Source organism: Cervus canadensis, chromosome 18 (assembly GCF_019320065.1).
Source record: "Cervus canadensis isolate Bull #8, Minnesota chromosome 18, ASM1932006v1, whole genome shotgun sequence".
Lineage (NCBI taxonomy): Eukaryota > Metazoa > Chordata > Mammalia > Artiodactyla > Cervidae > Cervus > Cervus canadensis.
In genome coordinates, this window is record NC_057403.1 from 11,143,836 (window position 1) to 11,170,555 (window position 26,720).

At 43.6% G+C, this 26,720-nt stretch overlaps 1 protein-coding gene across 2 annotated transcripts; it reads left to right on the forward strand.

Annotated features, from left to right (window-relative positions):
* Nucleotides 1–1,208: 1,208 nt before the first annotated feature.
* LOC122421104 (zinc finger protein 211-like) lies at nucleotides 1,209–23,377 on the forward strand. Of its 2 annotated transcripts, XM_043436905.1 has the most exons (3): nucleotides 1,599–1,874; nucleotides 2,973–3,099; nucleotides 19,517–23,377. In XM_043436905.1, exons 1-3 carry the CDS (start codon nucleotides 1,827–1,829, stop codon nucleotides 21,256–21,258), a joined length of 1,917 nt encoding a protein of 638 aa, XP_043292840.1. In that variant the 5' UTR covers nucleotides 1,599–1,826; the 3' UTR covers nucleotides 21,259–23,377. The 2 variants fall into 2 exon arrangements, 1 of the variants encoding a protein (XP_043292840.1); XR_006263442.1 differs by lacking the exon at nucleotides 2,973–3,099 and having other exon boundaries at nucleotides 1,209–1,874; nucleotides 19,517–19,653.
* The last annotated feature ends 3,343 nt before the right edge of the window (nucleotides 23,378–26,720 follow it).

The window sequence follows — 26,720 nt, forward strand, 5'->3', positions numbered from 1 at the left end:
GTAGGAGTGAGCGTGTTTCCTCCTGGCCGGGAGGCCATGCAGAATGAGTGCTTCAGCAGCTGCTGGTATCCGATGAGCAGGCTCACTAGACACCCCAGCCATAGAGAAGTGCTCTGGCTCCACAAATTCCATGACCCAGCATGTTGCTGCATCTGGGGCAGTCCCAACCCCATCATGCCTGCAGAGAGACCATCCTGGCCCCGCCTCCTCCCTGTCCAGTGGTGCCACAGCACGGCGGGGGTGAGGAGGCTGGCAACGCTGATCAGCTCTGAGAAACCAGGTGGTCTAGTCCTAGGGGCAAGATAACATATGAATAATTGTGCATCCCAAAGACCAAAGAAAGGGCCCAGAGACATCAATAGTTGAATGGTTTGGGGATCTTAACTCAGCCAAAGCAAGGTCCAGGAGAGACAGCCCTGTGGTCCAGACACAGCAAGCAGGATGTGGTAGCAGTCTGTTTTACTCCAGAGGAGATTACCAGATTTAGAGAGAATTGTGACACAATTGGTTCATGAGTTATTAGAGAAACCAGCAGAAGAGTATGCCTTTCACAGCCTCCTTGTTACACTGTCAATGTAAAGTTATGATCTAAAGATTAGAACAATCACAAACTGGGGCCATATCAACAGGGTAGTCATTACTGATTCGGGCTTAGCATTGAGCAGGAAGGTGCTTCACGTGAGTAGGGACTAGTTGAATAAGACTGACTGGGCCAAGGGATATTCAGAGATCTCTTTTGGGTGGCCTGATTATACATCAGTATTTCTTTTTTTCTTCACATTAGGGAGAAAAATGAGCAACAGGTCCCTTGCTTGCTCCCTAAGGGGTCCTGTCTGACATTTTTAGTGTCCTGACCAAAGCTAACAAAATGACTTTTCCCCCTGGCTGCGCAAAGGCGCTTGGTGGATCTTCATTTGGACCAGTGGTTGAACCCAGACCCATGGCTGGGAACACACCAAGTGCTAATCACTGAACCACCAGGGAATTCCCTGAAATAACACTTAAGACTGCATGGCTTTCAACAGAAATAGGATAGCTTATTTGCTTCCAGTTTCTGCTGGATGTCGGCTTGAGTTGGCTTTAAGGAGTTTTATGTATGTATGCTAAGTCGCTTCGGTCCTGTCCGACTCTGTGACACTGTGGACTGTAGCCCTCCAGGCTCCTCTGTCCATGGGATTCTCCAGACAAGAATACTGGGGTGGGGAGCCATTCCCTTCTCCAGGGTGTCTTCCGGACCCAGGGATCGAACCTGAGTCTCCTACAGCTTCTGCATTTTTTAACCACTGAGCCACTGGGGAAGTAACCTGAGACCCTGTGGAAACACTTCAGTGATCACAAGTATTCAAGACAAATTCTCTTAAGCTCTTCCTCCCTCATTGGATCCTCCGCCCACCTATAAAGGATGAAACACCTCCCCCACAACAGGTAGGATTTCGGCGATTCTCCCCCAGCAGTTTCGCTTTTCTTCCCAGTCTTCCTGTGTGTGTTGGGGTGTGTGTGGGGGCGGGGGGAGGGGGGTGTCCCTTGCTTGAGACCTTGGCACTACATTACCCAGAAGACTTTGCGCTAAGCTACGGTCATCCAATGAACGTGCAGAAGCGGGGCATTCCCCGGAGACCGAACATCCGCCAGTGGGACTTCTGGTGTATTCCCGGCAGACATTTTGATTGCTGTAGAGTCTGTGGCCGGTCAGAAGTCCTGGTGTCTGGTGTTGGGAGCGAGGTGAAGGGCCAAGAAGGAAGAGGAGGCTCTGTGCTCACTGGACAGTAGCGGGTCTTAGGGTCTGGCCCACCGCCGGCTTCCGGGAGTAACCCGGCGGAATCCGAATGAGTCCTTGGAGTGTCTCTTCTGCTGCGCTGAGGGAACCAGCTGAGGTAAAGGCCGCGTGCTCCGGCTTCTTCCCTGGCCGATTCCCCATCCGAATATGAACTCCCCGAGTGAGAGCTGCTGGTCCAGGGCAGTGAGGCCTTCAGGAGTGGTGTTCCTGTTTCTGATGACCAGTGTTATGAGGTGTGAATGAGACTTGGAGATGCACCTGAAGCGGGAGCATTGGGGAACCTGGAGTCCATCCTGTTTCTGTGGGGGACAAGGTTTGAGCCCAGGCTGCACCTGGAGTGGTAGATGAGGGTTGGTACCTTTTTTCTTAGGGCCCTGGCTGTGGTGGAGAGTTTTGAGCACCTGAAGGACAGGGTCTGGGTCAGGCTTTTAAACATTCTCCGAAACCCGTTGACTGGAAGAGCAGAGTGTAGGGGGAAATAAGGACTTTGAGGCGGAGCGAAGTCGTGGGTTTTCCTTGGGCACAGCTGTGAAAAAAGGGTATCACTGGGGACAGTGTCACAGAGGAGACGTTAGTCAGTCACCTGGCTCTGGTACGGCCAAAGGGCCAGGGAACGCCTGAACCGCTGAAACACCTCCAGCGTCACTTTCTTCCTTGGCGGGCCAGTGTCACAGATTGCTAGGCTGCAGAAGCACTTTTGGTAAATGGAGCTTTTCCCAGCCCCTCACTTATTCTAAACACCCCCCCGCCCCCCGCCACAAACCCCACATTCTCTTCATTTGAAGTGCATTTAAGGGGCTCTTCACCTGCTATTCTGCCACTCTTCGGTTTGGGGACTTTGGAGAACCATATTCTTGGGGTCATGAGAGCAGGCGGGGTTCTCTGGAGGCAGTGTGGAAGTTTCTCCTTCAATCGGTACCAGTACCTGGAAGGGCTTTGAGGTGAGTCTGAGGTGGTTTAGGTCATTGCAGGTCTGATTGTTTTCTGGCGTGGGTGAACAACAGGCAAGAGCAGGATGTCAGCTTCAAATGACTGCCTCTGTTTTCTGAAGGTTCAGGTCAAAGGAGGAAGGTTCTTGCACCCAGGTCTTTGGAGGCTCCATCTGACTGGGCAGTGGGGGAGATGTGTGGGAAGATGGATGGTGGGTTTTCAAGAATGAGACTGTTGATGGTTTTATTTGTCCCTGTTATACCAGGGTAGTGTGACCTTTGAGGATGTGGCCGTGTACTTCTCCTGGGAGGAATGGTGTCTTCTTGATGAGGTTCAGATACACCTGTACCTTGATGTCATGCTGGAGAACTTTGCACTTGTATGCATGCTGGGTAAGGCCTGCACACTCACCTCCTTCCTCTGAGCTAGGCTCTGCCTTTCTCCTTTTTCCCAGGGACAGGTCTGTCCTTGTGACAACTGGACAGTGGACTCTGTTTTTAATTTATTTCTCTGTTTGACTTCTTCTTCCTTGGGTCTTAGTTGCAGCAGGTGGTATCTTCATTGTTGCAAGGGGGTTCTTTCCTTGAGGCGTGCCGTCTTCTCTCTAATTGTGGTGTGTACAGACTCCAGAGCTCTCTGGCTTACTTGCCCTTCACTGTGGGAGCTAGTTCCCAGACCAGGAATTCAACCCATGTCCCCTGCATTACAAGACGGATTCTGAACTACTGGACCACCAGGGGAGTCCCCATTACTTTTTTGCTAAATTGTTTGGTTATGTGTTGAGATTATTATGGCAAGGCCAGAGTACATCCCAACACTGGTAGCTCCAAAGTTGCTGCTAAGGATTCAAGGTCAGTAATCTTTTGTTGTTTTTAAGTTTATTGCAATGTTGTGTTCAATACAATCTTTAATTTTGTGTTAATTTCTCCTGTACAGGGAAGTGACTCAGTTATACATATATATATATATGTATATATATATATATTCTTTTTCCTTATGGTATATCACAAGATATTGACTATAGTTTCCTGTGCTATAGAGTAGGACCTTGTGCTTTATCCATCCTGTATGTACTAGTTTGCATTTGCTAATCTCGAACTCCTAATACTTCCCTCACCCACCTGCCTCCCACTTATAAATCACAACTCTGTTCTCTGTGTCTGTAAGTCTGTTTCTTAGATGTGTTCATTTATGTCATATTTTAGATTCCACATATAAATGATACCATATGGTATTTTTGTTTTTACTTTTTGCCCATTTCACTTTTAGAATGATAATGCCTAGGTCCATGCATGATGCTGCAAATGGCATTATTTAATTCTTTTTTATGGCTCAGTAATATTCCATTGTGTATATGTACCACATTTTTATCCATTTATCTTAGTTTATTTCAATGTCTTACCTTAGGTTATTTCCATGTCTTAGGATATTTAGGTTGTTTCCATGTCTTGGCTAATGTGAATAGGGCTGCTATGAACATTTGGGTGAATGTATCTTTTCAAATTATAGTTTTTTCTGGGTATATTACCAGAAGTGGAATTGCTGGATCATGTGACAACTAGTTTGTTTTTTGAGGAACCTCCATACATTTTTCCATAATAGCTGCATTAATTTACATTCCTACAAACAGTGTAAGAGACTTCCCTTTTCTCCACACCATCATCAACGTTTGTTAATTGTAGACTTTTTAATTTTGGCCATTCTGACAGTTTTTCAGTGGTACCTAATTGTAGTTTTGATTTGCATTTCACTGATAATTAGCAATGATCGAGCGTCATTTCATGTGTGTATTGGCCATCTGTGTGTATTCTTTGGACAAAAGTCTGTTTAGGTCTTCTGCCCTTTCTCCCAGTGCATTGGTTGTTTTCTTGTTATTGAGTTATATTGCTGTTTATATATTTTGGAAATTAAGCCCTTATCAATTGCATCATTTTCTTCCAGCTAGTATGTTCTCTTCATTTTGTTTTTGGTTTCCTTTGTTGTGCAAATAAATGCTTGTAAGTTTGATTAGGTCCCATTTGTTTATTTTTGCCTTTATTTCTGTTTCCTTGGGAGACTGTCAGGGTTAGTAGTTTTGCTGTCCAACTGATAGATCCCTCCTTGCTTGCCCTCTCTTTGTCTGGGTATCTGTTTAAATGCATGGTGTGCATGTTTTGCTCCATTCCTGTACCTGACATGTTTTTGTTGCTGACTGTACAACAGACTGTTGTCACTGACGTGGTCAGTACTGAAACAGACCTTGAGATGTTTATGCAAAACTTTTTCAAGGTTCTGATTTCTCTATATCTGCACTGGCATTTGCTATTTTGTGTAACTTTTTGATTTTTTTTCCCTAAGTGTGTTTACTGGCCATTTGTTTATCTTTAGAAAGATATCTATTCAACTCCTTTTTCCATTTCTTAATCAGGTTTTTTTTTGGTTGTTGTAGACTACTGTTCTACAACATGTATTCTTTTTGGTATACATGTTTTTGAAATGTTTTCTCCCGATTTTTTCTGCGATGTTTATAGTGTCTGTTAATGTACAAGTTTTTCAGTTTTTTTGTTTTTGCTCCAGCTTTCTTGAGGTACAGTTGCCACATTATGTAATATAAGTTGGGCTTTCCTGGTGGCTCAATGGTAAAGTGGAGAAGGAAATGGCAACCCACTCCAGTATTCTTGCCTGGAGAATCCCATGGACAAAGGAGCGTGGTGGGCTACAGTCCATGGGGTCGCGAAGAGTCGGACACGACTGAGCGACTAACACACACATGATGGTAAAGAATCCGCCTGCAATGCAGGAGCCACAGGAGACATATCTCTGAGTTGGAAAGATCCCCTGGAGGAGGGCATAGCAACCCAATTTAGTATTCTTTCCTGGAGAATTTCATGGACAGAGGAGCCTGGCGGGCTACAGTCCATAGGGTCACACAGAGTCAGATATGACTGAAGCAACTTGGCACACAGGCACATGATACAAGTTAACATATAAAATGGAAATTGTTCATTGCTTTGAAGCCCAGTTTGACTATTTTTTCTTTTGTTGCTTTTGCCTTTATTGTCATAGGCAAGGAATCATGGCTGGATCCAACATTTTGAAAGTTTTCCCTTTTTTTCCCCCACCTCAAAATTTTGTAATTTTAGCGACCCCAAGAACTGTCACCTGCCAGGCTCTTCTGTCCATGGAATCCTCCAGACCAGACTGGAGTGGGTAGCCAGCCGTTCCCTTCTCTAGGGGATCTTCCCAACCCAGGTCTTACCGACTGAGCCACCAGGGAAGCCCAAGAATACTGGAGTGGGTAGTTTATCCCTTCTCCAGGGGATCCTCCCGACCCAGGAGTCGAACCGGGGTCTCCTACATTGCGGGCAGATTCTTTACCAACTGAGCTACCAGGGAAGCCCATATGGTATTAAGTAAGACACTAACTTCTTCTTGTACATGTGGGTATCCAGTTTTAACAACTCTTATTTGTTGAAAAGAAAGTGAAAGTGAGCTTGCTCAGTCGTGTCCAACTCTTTGCAACCCCGTGGACTATAGCCTACCAGGCTTCTCCGTCCATGGGATTTTCCAGGCTAGAATGCTGGAGTGGGTTGCCATTTCCTTCTCCAGGAGATCTTTCCTACCCAGGGATTGAACCCGGGTCTCCCAAATTGTAGGCAGACACTATACTGCCTGAGCCACCAGAGAAGTACCTAACAACCTATTTGTTGAAAAGACTCTCCTCATTGAATGGTATTGGTCTTGTCAGTAATTATTGGATCACACGTTATGAGGGTTGATATATAGAATCTCAAGTCTCTATTCTGTTTCACTGGAGTATATATCTGTTTTTATGTTATTAGCGTGCTGTAGTTATCGTAGTAATGTGTGAAATACGTCTTACATACCATTCCTTAATCCCACTTGGTCATGATGTGTAATTCTTTTTATGTAGTTTTTGAGTCAATTCAGTGATAACTTTGTATTTTTGCATCTGTGTTCATGAGCGATATTGGTGTATACTTTATTCTTTTTTTTTTTCCTGAAACCTATACTTTATTCTTCGTGTCTTTGGTCTGGTGTTAATGTTGGCCTCACAGAATTAGTTAGGAGCAGTCCTTTTGTTTTTGTCTTCTGAAAGTCGTCATAGAGAATTGTGTATCTTCCTGAAGTGTTTGTCATATTTCACCAGTTAACCAATCTGGGCCAGTTGCATTCTGTTTTGGAAGGTTATTCCTTATTGATTCAGCTACTTTAACAGATATATACCTATTTAGAACGTATATGTTTCTGTTGGTTTTGGTAGACTGTATTTTTCAAGAAACTGTCCATTTCATTTAAGTTATCACATTTATGATCTTGGAGATTCCCATTTATTTCATTATTATCCTTTAATGTCCATTTTAAGGAACCAGCTTTGACTTTGTTGGTTTTTCTTTATTGATTTTTTAAGTTATTTCTTTTCTTCTTCCTTTGGATTTAATTTTCTCCTTTTCTAGTTTCCTAAGATGATGGCTATTAGACCTTTCTTCTTTTCTAATACATGCATTCAATGCTATATATTGCCCTAAAACACTGCCTTCACTGCATACACATATTTCAAGAAGTGTTGTGTTTATTTCAAAATACTTAAAAATTAATCTTAATATTTCTTCTTTGACCCATGTTTTATTTGGATTAATTTCTCAGTATTGTGTGATTTTCCAGCTATCTTTTTGTTATTGGTTCTAGTATAATTTCACCATGCTCTGAGAATAGACATTGTATGAATTCTGTTGTTTGAAATTTGCTAGGGTGTGTTTTCCGGCCCATGACATGCTCTGTCTTGTGACTGTTTCATGTCAGATTAAGACTATTCTGCTGTTAGATGGAGTAGACTAGTAGTCTATAGAAGTCCATATATCCCGTCAATTGATGATTTGGGGAAGTTGACCCCTTTGTCACTGTGTCATTTTCTTTACTCATGATAGCCTTGCTTAAGTGAAATCTGGTTGGCTATTTGTTTATTTTGCTGGGTCTTTATTGATGTGTATACTTCTCTTTAGTTGCGGCAAGTGGAGTTACTCTCTAGTTGAGGTGCTTGGACTTCTCACTGTGGTGGCATCTCTTGTTGAGGAGCACAGGCTTTAGAACATTTGGGCTTCAGTAGTTGCAGCTCCTGGGCTCTAGAGCACAGGCTTACTAGTTGTGACTCACAGGCTTAGTTGCCTCACCCCATATGGCAGCTTCCCAGACCAAGGATTGAACCCAAGTCTTCAGCATTGGCAGGCGGAATCTTTACCCCTGAGCCACCAGGAAAGCCCTGCCCTTGTTCTTTGTTCATTTGTTAGTCTACCACTCTTTCTTTCTGTGGTGTTAATTGAGCATTTTGTATGATTTTATTTTCTCACCTTTATTAGTTTATCAGCCCTATTTGCTTCTTTTTTAAAATTTAGTTATGCTAAAATTTGCATTATGTGTTTAGAAATAATTTAAGACTCCTCCCATATAATGCTGTATGACTTCGTGGGTAGTTTATATATATATATCCTGCACCCCCCCACCCACCCTGCTCTGTCAGTCTTACGGGATCTTAGTTCCCTGACCAGGCATTGAACCTGGGTCCCTGGCAGTGAAAGTGTGGGGTCCTAGCCCCTGAAACACCAGGGAATTCCTACCTCATAATTTAAAAATATCCTTACTGAAGTTCTGTGGTTGCCTAGTGGATAGGACTCTGGGCTTTCACTGCTATGGACCAGTTCAAATAAGCTAGTATCTGTTAGAGCTGAGAAGACATTTCTCCAAATAAGACATGCAAATGGGAACCTTGTACATAAAAAAAGCTCAATGTCATTAATGGCTAGGAAAATGCAAAATTAAAACAGCATTGAGATACCTCACAGATACCTCTCACCTGTTATGATGTCTATTAGGAAAAGACAAGAAATAATGCTGAGGAAGATGTGAAGTAAGGGGACATCTTGTGCACACTTGGGGTGAATGTACATTGTTGCAGGCACTGTAGAATAGAGCATGGAGAATCCCTACAATATTAAATAAGGAACTACAGTATGATCCAGCAATTCCAACTCTGCATATTTATCCAGAGGGAGTGAAATCATCCTATCAAAAAGATACCTGTACCCCATGTTTATTGTGGCATTATTTTACCCTATCGAATAGATGGAAACGAAGGCAGTATTGCCATTTGCAACCACATGGAAGGACCTTGAGGGCATTATGCTGAGTGAAATAGGTCAGAGAAAGACAGATAAGTTCTTCCTGTTTCTTCAGAGCTTTGGTCCCAGCATACGTGCTAATACTGATATCTGTGGATTCTGAAACCACTGATTCTGAAATTTTCACACTTGTAGATTCATCTAAGTACAGATCATGTAATGCCGTGTAAATTTATTGAAAAACAGCCATGTACGAGAGGATCCAATCTTTTGTAATCCATGTTCTGTGTTTATTTGTAGTATGTGATGATACATATACAATGAATCTTTCAAACAGCACTACCACCAAACTCTGATATAGACAAAGGATTAGTGATTGCCAGAGTGAGGGAAGTAGGGTAGGTGAAATGTCTGAAGGGTGTTGGAAGTTACAGACTTCTAGTTTTAAGGTGAATAGGTCCTGAGGATATAATGTACAGCATAGTGGTTGTAGTTTTAACTAGATTGCAGTTAGGACTTGTATCAGTTAGGACTTGTATCATTTGTAACCCATGTTGTTATTCAACCGGGAATGGGAGTCCTTTGGGCTTCACAGGTTGGACATGACTCTGGTCTCAGCAAAAGAGCTTGGAGATTCTCTGACCAAGATGAATGGCAAGGGGGGAAGGGCTTGATATCAGATCTGTATTCAAGTCATACCAGGAAGATATGACTTCCATCCCTTGACTAGTGTTGTAGTGCTATAGCAAGTGGCTACAAATGACTTCTCTCATCTTTCTCTATTCCTGACATTCTGCAAGCTTGTCGTTCCTGCTACTTCCCATTTTTAGTCTGACTCTAGCCTGGGTTTCATTGCTTCTCTCCTCTATAAACCACTTATCTCATGTGGGCTTCACACTTGTTTTCCTTGTGGTACTTACTGACAGAATTTTTTATGTCCTTAAACTTGCATGCATGCTTTACTGTTTCTTGAACACCAGCCACTTGTTGCAGCCAGATATTCTGGGGCTCTCATGTTCAGTATACTTCTGCACAGTGTCCCCAGCCACTGGCAGATATGGTCTTGGTAAAAGCCATTAACAGAGGAGTGAATTGTAAAGCATGCCTTTCACCTTGGGTCACATCCAGTCCTTATGTCCTGTGCTTGATGAGAACAGCTGCTTTCTCAATTTGACTCCAACTTCATGTCCTGAACATGATTGTATGGACTGCTTCTTTCATGTGGCAGATGTACAATTGTGATGGTGTCATTCCCTTCAAGAAAGTTAACCAGAACTTCACCATCACTTGTTTGTTTTCAGGTTCTTGGCGTGGAGTCCAGGATGAAGAGACACCTTCTGAACAGAGTGAATCTGCAGAAGGAGTCTCACAGATTAGGACCCCAAGGGCCATTTTGTCCCCTGAAAAGGCCCAGCCCTGTAAGATATGTGTCCCAGTCTTGAGAGACATTTTGCATTTGGCTGAAGTCGAAGGAACAAATAGGACACAGAAAGCATACTCATGTAGGGCATGTGGGAAAGAATTCTGTTTTACTGCAAACATTCAACAGCACCAGAAGCAATACATTAGAGAGAAACACTTTCAGTATGATATGGTGAGATCCTCATTTTTGAAAAGCTGCACAATCCATGCAACAGGGAATCTCTCTACCAACATGGAGATTGGGAATGACTTCAAGGCCAACATGGTAGTTCAGCCACAGGCCACTAATACCAGGAAGAAACTGAACAACAGTAAGGAGTGTGAAGCTGTTTTTCACAGTGACAGAAGCCATCAGAACTGGGGAGAAGGCAAGATGGCCTCCAGCCACACAGACATACTTGTTCAGAATGAGAGAATTCTCACTGCTGAAAGGTCTTGTGAGTCCAACAAAGTTAGGAATGCTGGCACCCAAAGAAATAGTGTTACTCAGCACCAGAAAGTTCACACTGGAGAAAGGTCTTTTGAATGCAGCCGTTGTGGAAAATGTTTTACCCACAAGTCCGGTTTCCTTGCACATCAGAGATTTAACTGTGGAGGAACGTTTTATGATTGTAGTGAGTGTGGGAAATCCTTTAGCCGAAGGAAATACCTCATTGCCCATAGAAAAATCCACACTGGAGAAAAGCCTTTTGAGTGCAAGAAATGTGATAAATCTTTTACCCGAAAGGGCAACTTAATTGAACATCAGAGAGTTCACACTGGAGAAAAGCCTTATCAGTGCAACCAATGTGGAAAGTTTCTTGTCAGCAAATCTAGTTTATCTGTACATCAGAGAGTTCATAGTGGGGAAAGGCCTTATAAATGCAGTGAATGTGGGAAATATTTTATTACTAGGTCTGCCCTCTATTCTCATCTGAAAGTTCACACTGGAGAAAGGCCTTTTGAGTGCACTGAATGTGGGAAATCTTTTACTAGTAAGTGGATCCTTTGTAACCATCAGAGAGTACACAGTGGAGAAAGACCTTTCGAGTGCAGTGAATGTGGGAAATTCTTCAGCCGAAATGAACAACTCAGTGCTCATATGAATGTTCACAGTGGAGAAAAACCGTATGACTGTAGTAAATGTGGGAAATCTTTTCCTGCTAGGTCAAGCCTTCGTCATCATCAGAGAGGTCACACTGTTGAAAGGACTTTTGAGTGAAGTAAATCTGGATAATCCTTTAGCCAGAGACGGCTTCTGCATATCCATGGGAAAATCCTCACTGAAGAAAAGCCTTTGAGTGAAGGAATGTGATAAATCCTTCATTGACAAATTCCACTTGTTTAAACATCTAAAAGTTTCATACTGTAAGGGGCCTCCTGAGTATATCAAATACATATGGTACTGACGTTGGCGGAGTTTGAGGTGGTAACAGGGTGGGAAGTACTTGTGCAGTCACTGTGCAGCAAATGGCCGCTTTCTAGGGAGGAAACTGAGCATAGAAATGATGTGTCATCTATTTGTGATCTCCCAGCAATGGACAGGATATGGATTCAGTGCCAGGCTGCCTTGTTCAGGACATGGGCCGTCTGTTCACCTCAGTCCTCTTCCACCCACCCCGTCCATTTTGAGGACTGAAAGAACACCTTATCCATCCTCATACTTCTGCCCTGCTCCATCCCCACCAGAATATCTCTGCTCATACCCCAGTCCCTTTCTGATGAACAGTAGTTTCTTTTCTGTGGCATTCAACATTATTGCCATTTGAGGTGTCTCACTTAGAGAGGTAGAGGGACTTCCATAACAGCTCACTACTGCCAGACCATTCATATGTATGATTCTTCTACACTGCACATGGCCACTGGCTTCTCTTCTGTCCCTAGGAGCAGGGACTGTCCACACCCGACAGGGCTCTGAGCTCTGCCTCTCCCAGTGTACATCTCCTTCCTGCAAGCGTCCTCCTGAGATAAATTCTTCTCAGGGACAGCAGCGTGAAACCAACCAGCCTGGAAAGGATCATTGTCCTTGTTTCCCCATCACGTGGTTTACCCGCTCACCATTCTGGACAGTGTGAGGGACACTGAATGACTAAGAATGTCTTCTGTGGGCCTCACAAGGCCTGGTCCCCAAGGTTTCTCTTCCTAACCCCTTTACCCATCATCACACTTGACCTACCTATCTTAAAAACTAAGACTTGAAAAAAAAAAGAAAAAAAAAAACTAAGACTGAATTCAGGCCAAACCCTTTAATGAAGACTGTAAAACCTCATTTAGAATCATAATTTAAATCACATTTCCTTCAGAATTATTAATGTTGAGCTTTTTTTTTTCTCTCCATGTGTCTGTTTTGTACCTGTATCTCTTGTTTGGTTAAATTTCTGTTCTTTCGTGTATTTTATTTTGTATGATTTGGCCATTTTCTCTTTCCTTGACAAATATGGGGTTGGGGAAACAAAGACATTTGTGATATTTCATTCATTCACCAATAATGTGAATGACTTCTGCATGGAATTGTAATTTAGAGTACTAAATGAGTGTTTTTTTGTTTTCCTCACTTTTTTTTTTACTATGCATACTGTAATGGCCCCATACATTATAAAGGGTTTAAATAAATCTGCCTTGTTAACATATGCTACCTCAATCTTAAGTCCAGACATTGAATCATATAGTAAATTAAGCCATGATTTGTAGTGTTTGCCAATTTTCCTGGTGTATATACTCTCATCATAGCCAGTAGTCACACTGAGAACATAATATCACTGAACATGGAGTTGGGAAGCATTGCCAGTAGCCCACCATTGTGTGTGTGTGTTTTTCTATCATACAGATACAGCCACTTAAGAATGTAGCTAATAAAGCCATAGTAGAATGATTTTTTAAAAATTTATTTTTGTCTGTGCTGTATCTTCCTTGCACACAGGCTTTCTCTAGTTGCATTCAGTGGGAGCTACTCTTGTTGCTGTGTACAGGCTTCTCATTGCAGTGGCTTCTCTTGTGGAGCACTGTCTCTAGAGAGTGTGGCCTTTGGTAGTTGCAGCTTGCAGGGCCTAGAGCACACGGGTTTCAGTAGTTGTGGCCTGTGCGCTCTAGAGGGCTGGCTTAGCAGTTTTTGTGCACGGGCTTAGTTTCCCCATGGCATGTGGGATCTTACCGGGCTAGGAATTGAACTTGTGTCTCCTGAATTGGCAGGCAGATTCTTAACCACTTGACCACCAGGGAAGCCCCAGGATGATTTTTTAAAGAGATAGGTTTTGCATATTTGTTTTAAAAATCATTTAATGAATGTGGAGTTGACTTAGAATCAACTGCACATATTTTAAAATGTACATTTTAACTTTGTGATACTTGTGTGTACCTCTGAAAATGGTTTCCTCCTGCCAGTTTTAATTCATTCTCAACATTATGATACAAGAGCATATTCTACTTTTGTAATGACTGTTTTCAAATGTATATATAAATGAAATAACTGTTGGATCCTACCTCTGTCTTACCTCAGTTTCTTATATTTAAATTTTGAGACACAAAATAGGCAGGCCTACTCCTGACCCCATGATGGGTATTTGGGTAGTTGAATTTTTCATGGCCTTGTTTTCCTTCAGCCTGCCATGATTAGATGAGACTTTATAGGAGGACTTGTCAGGCGGTCATGTGTATTTGTAGCATCTGTAGCTGTAGGTGTTTGAGTCGCCTATGCAACATTAGTTGTTCTTTGAATAGAAATTCAAAACATGCTCTTGAACATCACTTGATGAAAATCAAATCCTTTTCCAAGGACGTTTACAGCTATCAAAAAGTATTTACCCACTACTTTGAATGTTTATTTCAAACCAGTTACTGTAATAGTTGATATATTTGGGTTTAAATATATCTTGTTATTTTTGTGGATTTCTTTTCCTACCCCTTGTTTTTTATCTTCTCCTTAAAACAATTTTAAATTTTATTATTTCAAATTCAGTTTGTTTATTAAACTAAAAATTTTAACACATTACAGCACAATTATAAATACTTCTAGACATTACAAGGAGTATCAAGTATTGATTCATTTGTCCCATAGGAATATATGTTCTTCCAGCTATGCATAAGAATTCTTTCATTCTAAATCTCTAGGCAAATATTGTTCATACCTTACACAGTTAATGACATGTGTGTCAAGATTCAGATGTATTTCTCAAATCATCATTCCTTTCTATCACCAGTGATTCTTGAACTGGAATTATAGTCCCCTTTCCACTGTCTTTAAATAGAACCTTAGCTTTCCTTTATATGTGTTAATTTTGAATTAATTTTCTCACTTCCAATCATTTTGTTGCATCCATTCTTGAATGACAAGTTTGTTGACATGTTTGCTGTATATAGAAATTATGGTTTGTGATTTTCTTTTCTGCTGTAGGCATTGTTTCATTGTGTCCCATTCTGTAGCTATATATAGGGAGGAATGGTGAGAAATAACATCATTTTGTTTACATACTTCTTGTCTCAGCATAGACTAAGAACAGAAGGGCTACCATTTAACTTGAGACCTAATAAGTGGAGGTGGTTTACAGTTGTCCCAGTAAAAAGGGCTGAAAGTGCTGAATGTATAGGTAAAATAATAAATGAGTGTCTGGTGATCAAACTGAGGAATTGTAGTAGAAACTGGGTAAGTTCTCTCCAATCCAGTTTCCTCTTTTTCTGAATACCCAGCTTCCCTTTTGCTTGAGTTGAATGGTATGAATGTGTTTTACACACACAAAAAATGGGCAGAAATGATTGTGAAGTTGGGTCAGAACATGGTTAGGTCTGAAAATTAAACTAAAATTAAACTAAAATTAAACAGGAGAAAAGCATATAAATGTTACTGAATTTTTATACATACATCACTGCCTTCACATGAGAATGAAAACCTGAAGAACTGACAAGAGTGGCAAGGTTTGTTTTATACATTTAGACCAAAAAAATTAACTGTTTTAAAAATGACAAAAACTAGGGGTTTTGGCTATAGGTAGTAAATTGGTGAAAAAGTAACAAGGTATGTTAATGGTTTTCTCCACTGTGAATTCTTTGTCTCTAGTGGTTAGAATGTACCCGCTATACAGAGAAGGACCTTTCACCTGGGAAATTTATCTACTTTTAGGGAAGCAAGATGTAGGGGTGATGGGAGGTAGGAATGGGGGGAAGTCAGAGTGAACTTCCCTAATTCAATGGGTTTTTTTCACCTCTTTGAGCTTGAGTTATCCAGTATGCCAAGGGGCCAATTTTTGAGGTACTGTGTCCTGAATTCAACAAGGTCAACAAGAAAAAAGTTTAGGAAAGACCCCCCACAATACACACACCTACCCAGTCAGCACACAGCCTGTCCCCCTGTGAGTTGATTCTTCCAGGGAAGTGGCAGTGATCCCACCAGTTACATTGTAAGGGGTTGTGACCCCCTTTACTCTCTTACAAGTGATTTTCTTTCTTTCCCCTCTATATTTTGACCTTAAAGTGGGATCTTAGTCCCCTCACCAGGGATTGAACCTATGCCCTCTGCAGTGGAAGTGTGGAGCCTTAACCACTGGACCACCAGGGAAGTCCCCCAAGTGATTTTCATCTGTTCCTTTCTGTAACTGTTGACTGTTGGTCTTCAACAGCTCTTTACCTCCTTGGGTTTCCCTGCTTCTTGGGATTTCTTTTCCAGACACCCCTGAATGGGAGAAGACCTGGACAGGGGTTCGGGATCACTGTGGGCCTCTTGGTTCTTGTTTGGGCTTTTCAGGTGGACCAGAGCCCAGGGATGTAGGGGGAACCCCATGAAGGTTAGTCCACTGAAACTCTTCCTGCTCCCCTCTTCCACATGGAGCTTGATGAGGACTTTTCCTCCCTGGCCCCCTTCCCCCTCAGAGGGGACGATGAGAAAGGAGGTGAACCAGGTGGGGTACAGAGTGGGGAATGGGGCCGCTGCAGACTCCCAGAGACATCTGGCATTGGTGGTTCCCCAGGAGGGCTATTTAGGAAGGACTCCTAGACTGAGACCCCTCTCTCATTCCATAGGCAGTATCCCCCTCCCTCACTCAGGCTGTGGAGTAGTGACTGGATCCTAGACACAAAATTCAGAGTGTTTGCCCTAAGCTGAGCCCTGCCTTTTCACCACTGTGGTCCTGGCTCCCACCCAGGTGTGCACCCCCAGGTCACAAAATTGAGTACCCCCCTTCCAATCGGGTCCAGAGGCTGCACCAAGAAGAGCAAGAAAGAAAAGGAGCTTTGCCCACTTTTGAGGGGCTCAGTTCTCCCTGGGATTCCCCTGCCTCCAGATTCCCAGTGTGGGGAGCCAGCCTCAGGGCTGTGCCCTCTGCATTGTAGCCAACACATCCTCTGGAAGGTCCCCCAGGACAGGAAGCCACCCAACCAGGTGGCCCTGATTTCATCTTCCTGGATTCCTGGGGACACCATGGCCTTGAACCATGCCCCTCTCCCACCTCTCCTCACCTTTAGGTACTTGATCTCTGTCTGGAGGCAGAGACAGCTTGCAGGAGGACAGAAAGGGGCCTCCTGACTTGCACAGAGAGTTCCCTGGGAACCTGCAGGCAGTTTCTCTGCCCTGGTGGAGGGACCCTGCAGGGACTGAGGTGCCAGTGGTGGCCCAGAGCCAGACTGTGTGGTGCATATAGACAAGGGACAATAAAGCAGGCCCTAAAGGAAGAAGGCAGCTTGATAAATGAAGATACATAGATGTCTTATACACACACACACATCTGTATACCAAATATGATTTTACTTTTATGAAACAAAAAACACCTTGTATCTGAATATATATGTCTAGTTGAGGGGTACAGCCATGTGCAGAAAGAGTAAAACATACCATGCTGCAGGAACCCTCCTGCTCTGTTGGTGGGAATGTAAATTGGTATAACCATTATGAGGAACAGCATAGGGGTTCCTTACAGAACTATGTTTACAACTACCCTATGATCCACTAACCCTACTCCTCAGCATATATTTCAGAGAAAACCATAATTCGAAAAGATGCTTGCACCCCATTCCCTTTGTTCATTGCAGAGCTATTTACGATAGCCAGGACATGGAAGCAACCTAAATGTCCATCGACAGAAGAGTGGATAAAGAACAGGTGGTATACATATAATGGAATATTACTCAGGCATTAAAAATAATGAAATAATGCCATTGGCAGCGTTACGTGTTGTCATATTGAGTGAAGTAAGTCAGAGAAAGACAAGTATATGATACCAATTATGTGAGGCCTTGGTACAGATGAATTTATTTACAAAGGAGAAACAGGGTGGGAAGCAGGGGAGAAATTGGGAGACTGGGATTAACATATACACAGTATCAAATGTAAAATAGATAGCTAATAACTCACTGTATAACACAGGGAACTTTATTCAGTATTCTGTAGTAACCTACATGAAAATATAAAAGGAGTGGATATATGTTTAACTTATGAATCAACTATACTCCAATAAAAATTAAAAAACAAGAAAAAATATACCATGGTGCAAGCTTTGTGTTTGTCTTTTTAAGACTTATTTATTAATTTTTTTGGCTGGTCATTGTTGTTGCACATGGGCTGTCTCTAGGAGAAGAGCAGGGCCTACCCTTCATTGTAGTGCGAGGGCTTCTCATGGTGGCTCTCTTGTTGCCAAGCACAGGCTGTAGGGCTCAAGGGTTTCAGCACTTGTGGGTTGCAGTCTCTAGAGTGTGGGCATGTAGCATCTTCTCAGACCAGGGATCAAATGGGTGTTCCATGTATTGCAAGGTGGATTCTTCACCAGTGGGCCATCAGGAATGCCCCAAACCTTGTTCTTGTTCCTGAGCCTTTTCACTTTCTTTTTCACAAGTTTGTATACTGAGGTACACCTTTATTAACAGTCACCATTTTCGTATTTCATTCATTTGAAGTTGCAGTGTATATTGAAGAACAGGGCTTCCCTGGTGGCTCAGACTGTAAAGAATATGCCTACCAATGTAGGACACCCGGTTTGATCCCTAGGTTAGCAGGATCTCCTGGAGAAGGGAGTGGCAACTCACTCCGGTATTCTTTCCTGGAAAATTCCATGAGCAGAGGAGCCTGGCGGGCTACAGTCCATAGGGTTGCAAAGAGTCAGACACGACTGAAGCAGCTGAGCGCACACACAGATTGAAAAACCTTACAGTTGCCCAGCTTCAAGACCAAAGAGCCCAGAGACAGCAGTGGTTTAGTGGACAGGGGGTCTTACCCAAAGCAAGGTCCTGAAGAAATACACCTACCATGGTCCACAGACAGCAGGCAGGATGTGGCAGCAGTCTTTTTTTTTTTTTTCTTTTCTTTTTTTTTTTTTACTGGGGATGAGAGGGAGGTGACCTGCTTTAGGGGGGACTGACATGAGGTTGACTCATTGGTTCTCATGGAAACCAGCAGAAGAGCACACCACTCCCAGCCTCTTTGACGTACTGTCAATGTTTAGAAGTTAGAAAAACAATCACTAGCTGGGGCTACAGCAAGAAGATAGAGTTTTTACTATGCATTTACAACTAATGGATGTCTAATTCCATATAACACTATGGCTTCCTGGGTAGTTTGCATATTTGGCTGTGCTGGTTCATAGTTGCAGCACTTGGAATCTTCAATCTTCATTGCAGCTTGCAGGATCTTTAGTTTGCAGCATGTCGTATCTAGTTCCCCAAGCAGGGATCGAACCCAGGCTCACTATGTTGGGAATGTAGAATCTCAGCCAATGGGTCGCCAGGGAAGTCCCTGAACACATTTTTTTTTTAATAATTTTGTTTTCATTTTTATTTTTTATTTCTTGGGTACACTGGATCTTCATTGCTTTGCATGGGGTTTCTTTAGTTGCAATGAGCGGGAGCTACTGTTCCTTGTGTGTGTGCTTTTCATTGCTGTGGATTATCTTGTTGCAAAGCATAGGCTCCGTGCACGTTGGCTCAGTAGTTGGGGTTCACAGGCTCTAGAGCTCAGGCTTGGTAGTAGTAGTAGATGGGCTTAGTTGCTCCCTGGCAACTAATCTTTTAAACACCAGCTACCTGTTGTAGTCAGATTTCCTATAGTATACCTCTGAACAGTCACGGGTCACCAGCAGATGTGGTCCTGGTAACAGCTATTGATAGAGCAGTGATTTGTAGACATGACTTTCACCTTGGGTCACATCCAGTCTTTGTGTCCTGGACATGGTGAGAGGAGCTGCTTCCTCAATTTGACTCCAGCTTCATATCCTGAACACAATTTTATGGACTGCTGCTTTTGTGTGTCGTGTACAATTGTGTGTCATTCCCTCCAATAAAGTCAACAAGAACTTCACCATCACTTCTGTGTTTTCAGGTTTTTGGTGTGGAACCCGGGATGGAGAGACACCTGAACAGAGCGAATCTGCAGAAGGAGTGTCACAGATTAGCACTCCCAGGGCAGGTTCATCTCCTGAGAATGTCCAGCCCTGTAAGATATGTACCCCAGTTTTGAGAGACATTTCACATTTGACTGAAGAGCAAAGAAATATTAATAATAGTGGACAGAAAGCATACACATGTGAGGCATGCGGGAAACAATTCTTTTTCACTGCAAACATTCAACAGCACCAGATACAGCACATTGGACAGAAATCCTTCCAGTTTAGTATGGGGAGCCCCACATTTTTGAAGAGCTGCATGATACATGCAAGAGAAAATCTCTCCCCCAACATGGAGATAGCAAACAACTTTGTGGCCAACACGGAACTTCAGCAACAGGACACTAGCACCAGGGAGAAACAAAACAACAGTAAGGAGTGTGAAGCTGTTTTTCACAGTGGAAAAAGTCATCACAGCTGGAAAGAAGGCAAGATAGCTTCCAGCCACACAGACATACTTGTTGAGGATGAGGGAGTCCTCGCTAGTGAAGGGTTTTGTGAGTTCAGCAAACATAGGAAAGCCAGCACCCAAAAAATTAACCATATTCAACACCAGAAAGTTCACACTGAGGAAAGGCCTTATGAATGCAGCCAATGTGGAAAATTTTTTAGCCACAGATTCCGTTTCCTTGCCCATCAGAGAGTTCGCTGTGTAGCAAGGCTTTATGACTGCAGTGAATGTGGGAAATCCTTTAGCCTAAGGAAGAACCTCACTGCCCATAGGAAAATCCACAGTGGCGAAAACTCTTATGAATGCAAGCAATGTAATAAATCTTTCACCCAAAAGTTCAACTTAATTGAACATCAGAGAGTTCACACTGGAGAAAAACCTTATCAATGCAGCCAATGTGGAAAATTTTTTGCCCATAAATCCAGTTGCCTTGCACATCAAAGAGTTCACACTGGAGAAAGGCCTTATGAGTGCAGTGAATGTGGGAAATCTCTTACTAATAGGTCATCCCTCTCTTATCATCTGAGACTTCACACTGGAGAAAAGCCTTATGAGTGCAATGAATGTGGGAAATGTTTTACTACTAGATCTATGCTTTGTAATCATCAGAGAGTACACAGTGGAGAAAGACCTTTTGAGTGCAGCGAATGTGGGAAATTCTTTAGTCGAAATGAGCAACTCAGTGACCATAAGAATGTTCACACTGGAGAAAAGCCTTATGAGTGCAATAAATGTGAGAAATCTTTTACTAGTAGCTCCAGTCTTCGACATCATCGGAGAGTTCACACTGGAGAAAGACCTTATGAGTGCAATAAATGTTGGAAATCTTTTACTGGTAGCTCCAGCCTTCGTTATCATCGGAGAGTTCACACTGGAGAAAGGCCTTACAAGTGCAGTGAATGTGGGAGATCTTTTGCTGCTAGGACTGGGCTCCGGTATCATGAGAGAGTTCACAGTGGAGAAAGGCCTTATGAATGCAGTGAATGTGGGAAATCTTTTACTGGTAGCTCCAGCCTTCGTCATCATGAGAGAGTTCACAGTGGAGAAAGGCCTTATGAGTGCTGTCAGTGTGGGAAATTATTTTCTGGTATTTCCAGCCTTCATTATCATTGGAGAGTTCACACTGGAGAAAGACCTTATGAGTGCAGTGAATGTGGGAAATCTTTTATTGATAAGTCAAGCCTTCGTCGTCATCAGAGAGTTCACACTGGAGAAAGACCTCTTTGAGTGCAGTGAATTTGGGGAATCATTTACTCAAATACAGCTTCTCCATATCCATAGGAAAATTCACATTGCAGAAAAACTTTATGAGAGCTAAGATTGTGATAAGTCTTATCCAAAGGTGCCACTTGAGAAAATATCAGAGTTCACATGGGAGAAAGGGCCTTATGAATATAGCAAATGTGGACAGCAGTGATGTTGGAGTTGTTTGAGGTGGTAATGGTGGGAAAAAATAATGTAGTTACTGTGCATCAAATGGATCCTCTCTTTTGTGGAAACTGAGACAAAGAATGTGTCATTTGCTTGTGATCTCCCAGCAATGAACAGGGATCTGGGATTCAGTGTCAGGTTGCCTGGTTCAGGGTTTGAAGAGTCTGATCACTTCACTCCTCACCCCCTGCCCCGCTCCACCCTCAGGTTTGGGGACTAAAGAACACCTTGATTATCCTGATATTTCTTCCCTCCTTAATCCTCCTGCCCTGAGTCCTGCTCATTCCTCAGCCCCATACTGATGGACAGGAGTATCTTTTTCTCTGGCATCCAACATTGATGCCTTTCACATGAATGACACTTATTTACCCAACAAAACTAATGCTGGGATTCTATTATTATTATTTGCCATTTGTGAAAGAAGGGGTGTCCAGCTTAGAGAGGCAGAGAAACTTCCACAAGAGCTCACTACTGCCAGACCTTTCATGAGAGCAGTTCCTCTACACTGCACATGTGAACTGGCATCTCTTCTGGCTCTCAGAGCAGGGCCTCCATTTGCTGTGAACTACTCACATGAACTACCCACACCTGACATTTTTATTTCCACCAGGGCCCCCTAGTGCACATCTCCTTCCTATAAACACTCCTGTTTGGGAAGTTCTTCACTGGGACAGCAGCACTAAAGCAGGCACTCCAGACTGGGTCGTTGGTGTCACCGCAGACTTGGCACTGGCTTCACCACCATACACAGTGATTGGTTTCAGATACCCTGTTCATCTTTTCATACACTCACATCAGGTGTCCGTGTTTCCCTGTTATGCAGTTGACCCACTTACTGTTCTGGGAATTGTGAGGGACTCTGAGATGCTAATTGTGGCCCTCACATGGCCTGGTGCACAAGGCTCTTCCTAACCCCTTCACCCCTTGCCTCACTGCTTTCTTCCACCACTCCCTGAAAAATGTAAGTCACCAGCTAATGATTGTTAATTAACAAGAACTTACCCACCTCTCTTTGGGACCTACACTTGAGCAACCTAGCTTAAAAATTAAGACTGAAAAAAAAAAAAAAGACTGAATGCATGCAGACACTTCCAAGGAAGACTGTAAAACCCACTGTGAAATCATTTTAATTGCATTTCTCTCAGGATTCTTGATTTGAGTTTTGTTTCTTTTTCATGTGTCTATTTTTTTTTAACTTGTGTATCTTGTTTGGATGAATTTCTATTTGTATATTTTGTCTTCCTTTATTTTGTTAGATTTGGGTATTTTTTTTTTCTTGACAGGTAGATCAGCCAAACATCAAAGGCATCTGTGAGATTTCACCCATTCACCAATGGTGACCAAAGTCAGTGACTTCTTTTCTCAATGTAATTGTAATCTGGAATACTGAAAGAATATGTTCTCAATTTTTTCTCAATTTTATACTTTGCATAGTGCAATGGCCATATACATTATACACGTTTAGGATAAATCTGAATTATTAACATATACTACCTCAGTCTTAAGTCCAGACTTTCAGTTACATAGTAGATTAGTCTCTGGTTTGTAGTGCCTGCCAATTTCTGTGGTGTAAATATTCCCACCATAGCCAAAATCAAGTTGCCAACATAATGTCCCTGGAGCTGGGAAACATTGTCAATAGCCCACCAATGTCTTCTTTATGTACCATTACAGGTATAGTAGCCACAAACAATTTTAAGAATGTAGTTCATAAACCATAGCAGAATGATTATAAAAAGAAAAGTTTTGTATATTTGATTTAAGAATGGTGTCATGGATGTGGAGTTGACTTAGAATAAATTGCATGTATTTAAAGTGTACAACATTTTTTGTATTTGTGTAATGTATAATTCTAGATATGTCGTTAAATAACTTCTCAGAATACATCTTTCATTAAAAAATTTTTTTGGCTGTAGTTGGTCTTTTTTTTTTTTTTGCTGCTCACGGGCTTCTTTCGGTTGTAGCACAGAGAGCAGACTCTCTAAGCTGCAGTGCTGGTGCTTCTCCTTTTGGAGGCTTCTCTTGTGGAGCACAGGGTCTAGGCACCTGGGCTTTAGGAGCTGCTGCAAATAGGCTCTGTAGGTGCATCCCTCTGGCTGGATCAGTAGTTGAGGTGGATCAGTAGAGCGCTGCGGGATCAGTAGTTGAGGTGCAAGGGCTTAGTTTCTTCCCAGACCAGGGATGGAACCTGTGTTTCTTGCAGTGCAAAGAGGTTTGGTAACCACAGGAAGAGCCTTTTCTACGGAACGTTTCCCTCCTGCAGTTGCCTCAGGCCTGTGAAAACTCCCTCCACATTGCCAGTGGAGACTCCACATTGCTGACTTATTTTGGTTCCTGACCAAAACTTAAAAAATGACTTTAACTCTCCATTTCAGAAGAAATGGGATAATGTTTAGTTGTTTCCTGCCACCAGTGAATTTACACGTAGGTTGGCTTCAAGGTGCCTGAGATCATGCCCAAAGTCTTCAATGATAAGTAAGGTTAGATTCTTAAGTGCTCTTATACTCCTCGTCCCCGTGGGTCCCAGCCCCCTTAAGAAGGCTGGAGCCCCTTCCCAGCACTACAGGTCATTTCCCAGTGCTCCTGGGGGTGCTGCTTGCCTTTTTCGCAGTTGCTTCTTGGGCATCCTTCCTTGAGACTTTTGCACTTCGTTTCCCAGAAGGATTTCTGATAAGGGCAGAGATGTTCACCCACTGAAAATCGAGTCGGGGGCTTTTCCCTGATCGCGAACCTCCTGGAGAGGGACTTCCCGGTTCCTAAGTGGCGGCCGTTTTGGTTACGGTGAGGTTTGTGGAGCTGGTCAGAAGGTCTGGTTTGTGGTGTTGGGAGCGGGCTTACGGGACAAGAGGCGCAAGAGGAGGCTCTGTGCGACCTGAACCTGGGCGGTTCTGGGGGTCGGGGACACCGCCGCCTGCGGGGAGTTTCCGTGCAGAGTGGGACCCGGTAGCTCGACCCTCACTGCCTCACTCCGCCCAGAAGTTACGATGGCTGGCGGTGCCTGCGCTGAGGGACGCGTCGCCTCAGGTAAGCGAGGCATGCTCCGGGGTCTCCCCTGCCTGTTTCCACAGAGAGTTAAGAACGCCAGGGGTGAGAGGCGCCTGTCCACGTCACTCTACCCCGAGACCCTTGCTCCAGCGCAGCGAGACCTTCAGGGGTCGTTTCTCTTTTTCCGTGTGAGTGAGGCTTGGAGATGCAACTGAAGCAGAACCATTCAGGGAACCGGAGTCCAGCTTGTTTCTGTGAGGAAGAAAGCTTGAGGCCAGGCCTCACCTGGAGTGGCAGATGAGAGGTTGTACCTCCCTTCTTATGGCGCTGGGAGTGGTGGAGGGTTTGAGCACAGGACGGGCATCACCTGAATTAGGCTTTTAAAAACACTCCATGGCAGAAGCCAGCAGGATATTGTAAAGCAATTATCCTCCCATTAAAAGTAAATTTAAAAATTACTCCAGAGCCTGTTCAGTAGAAGCACAGACTTCAGCGGGTGATGAGGTCACTGAGGCAGAGGGAAGTTGTGACTCTTCCAAAGTCACTACTGGTAAGAGATAGATTGCATTGGGAACAGAGGCACAGAGGACTGGTTTGCCAGTCCGCCTGAGGTTACCTGGCTCTGGTACCGGGCAGAGGTCCAGTTGTGAGAAGGACGAGCTGTTCTCAGGGAAAAGGAGAGGAGCCTGGTTCAGAGGATAGGTGTGGGCCTGCAGGCCTTACCCAGCGTGTGGAAAAGTGCGTGAGGCTCTGACACACCGCCATGGTCACTGCCCTCCATAGCCTGCCTTTTCTTACATATTCCAGAGACTGAAGAAGCACTTTGGGCAAGTGGAGGTTGTTCCAATCCCTCACTCATTCTCACCCTCACACACACCTCTCTGTATTTGAGGAGGGTCTTGGGGCTCTTCACCTGCCATTCTCCTAGCCCTTTGTTTTTGGGACCCAGAAGAACCCCATACTCAGGGGCCTGAGCTCAGGTCAGGTTCTAAGAAGAGGGTTCTCATTTCCCTCCACCAATGGTCCTGGATCCCATACCAGTATGTGCATGTTCTGTGTGGTGAGGCCTAGCTGGTTTAGGTAAGTTCTGGTCTGCTTCCTTTTCAGTGGGAATAAAGAGCAGGATTTAGGCTTGAAATGACTGCCTGTATCTTGGAGGCAATGGGAGGTTCACATCAGAAAACACAGCCTTTCCCAAAAGACATAGGCTGGTTGGGCAGATGAAAATATGTGCGTGTATGCTCTTCTACCTAACTTCATCACTGTGCTTCAGTTCAGTTCAGTCGCTCAGTCGTGTCTGACTCTGTGACCCCATGGACTGCAGCACACCAGGCCTCCCTGTCCATCACCAACTCCCGGAGTTTACTCAGACTCATGTCCATTGGGTCTGTGATGCCATCCAACCATCTCATCCTCTGTCGTCCCCTTTTCCTCCTGCCTTCAATCTTTCCCAGCATCAGGGTCTTTCCCAGTGAGTCAGTTCTCTGCATCAGGTGGCCAAAGTATTGGAGTTTCAGCTTCAGCATCAGTCCTTCCAATGAATATTCAGGACTGATTTACTTTAGGATGGACTGGTTGGATCTCCTTGCTGTCACTCTGCTTGAACCCCGCCCCCCAAATTGTATGTAATTATTTTATATTGTTAGGTTAATCAGGTTAGGCTTGTAATTGTCTTTTATTTTTGTCTATTTATTATGAAAACTGGTAAACGTCTTTTTTACTATTGTGGGGGAAGAAAAGGTTTTCTTCCCCAGGTCTCAGGTGGCTCCATCTGATCGGGCAATAGTGTAGATGTGTGGCAGGTTTGATGGTGGGTTTTAGGAGTGAGACTGTCCATGGTTTTATTTGTCCCTGTTATACCAGGGCAGTGTGACCTTTGAAGGTGTGACTGCGTACTTCTCTCAGGAGAAATGGTGTCTTCTTGATGAGGCTCAGATATACCTGTACCTTGATGTCATGCTGGAGAACTTTACACTTGTATGCATGCTGGGTAAGACCCTCACACCCAACCCTATCCTCTTAGCTAGGCTCTGCCTTTCTCCTTTTCTCCAAGGGCTGCTGTGTCCTTCTCACACGGGGACTATGGGCACTACTTTCTTAAATTCCTTGGTCATGTGTTGCAGTTACTATGGTTAGGCAGAGTGCATCCCTACTCCTTAGTGCCATGACCCCCGAGGCCCCTGAGTCTTGCAGGGCACCATTGTTTCACTAGTCTTACACCTACAAGACCCTTTCCCAAGATTCCAATTTTTTGTATCCACGGTGGCATCTGT

Coding starts and splice junctions, on each gene's coding strand:
- LOC122421104 (XM_043436905.1), top strand. CDS start 1,827: ATGAGTCCTTGGAGTGTCTCTTCTGCTGCGCTGAGGGAACCAGCTGAG. Junction 1,875..2,972: donor CGCTGAGGGAACCAGCTGAG/GTAAAGGCCGCG, acceptor CTGTTATACCAG/GGTAGTGTGACCTTTGAGGA. Junction 3,100..19,516: donor TGCACTTGTATGCATGCTGG/GTAAGGCCTGCA, acceptor CTGTGTTTTCAG/GTTTTTGGTGTGGAACCCGG.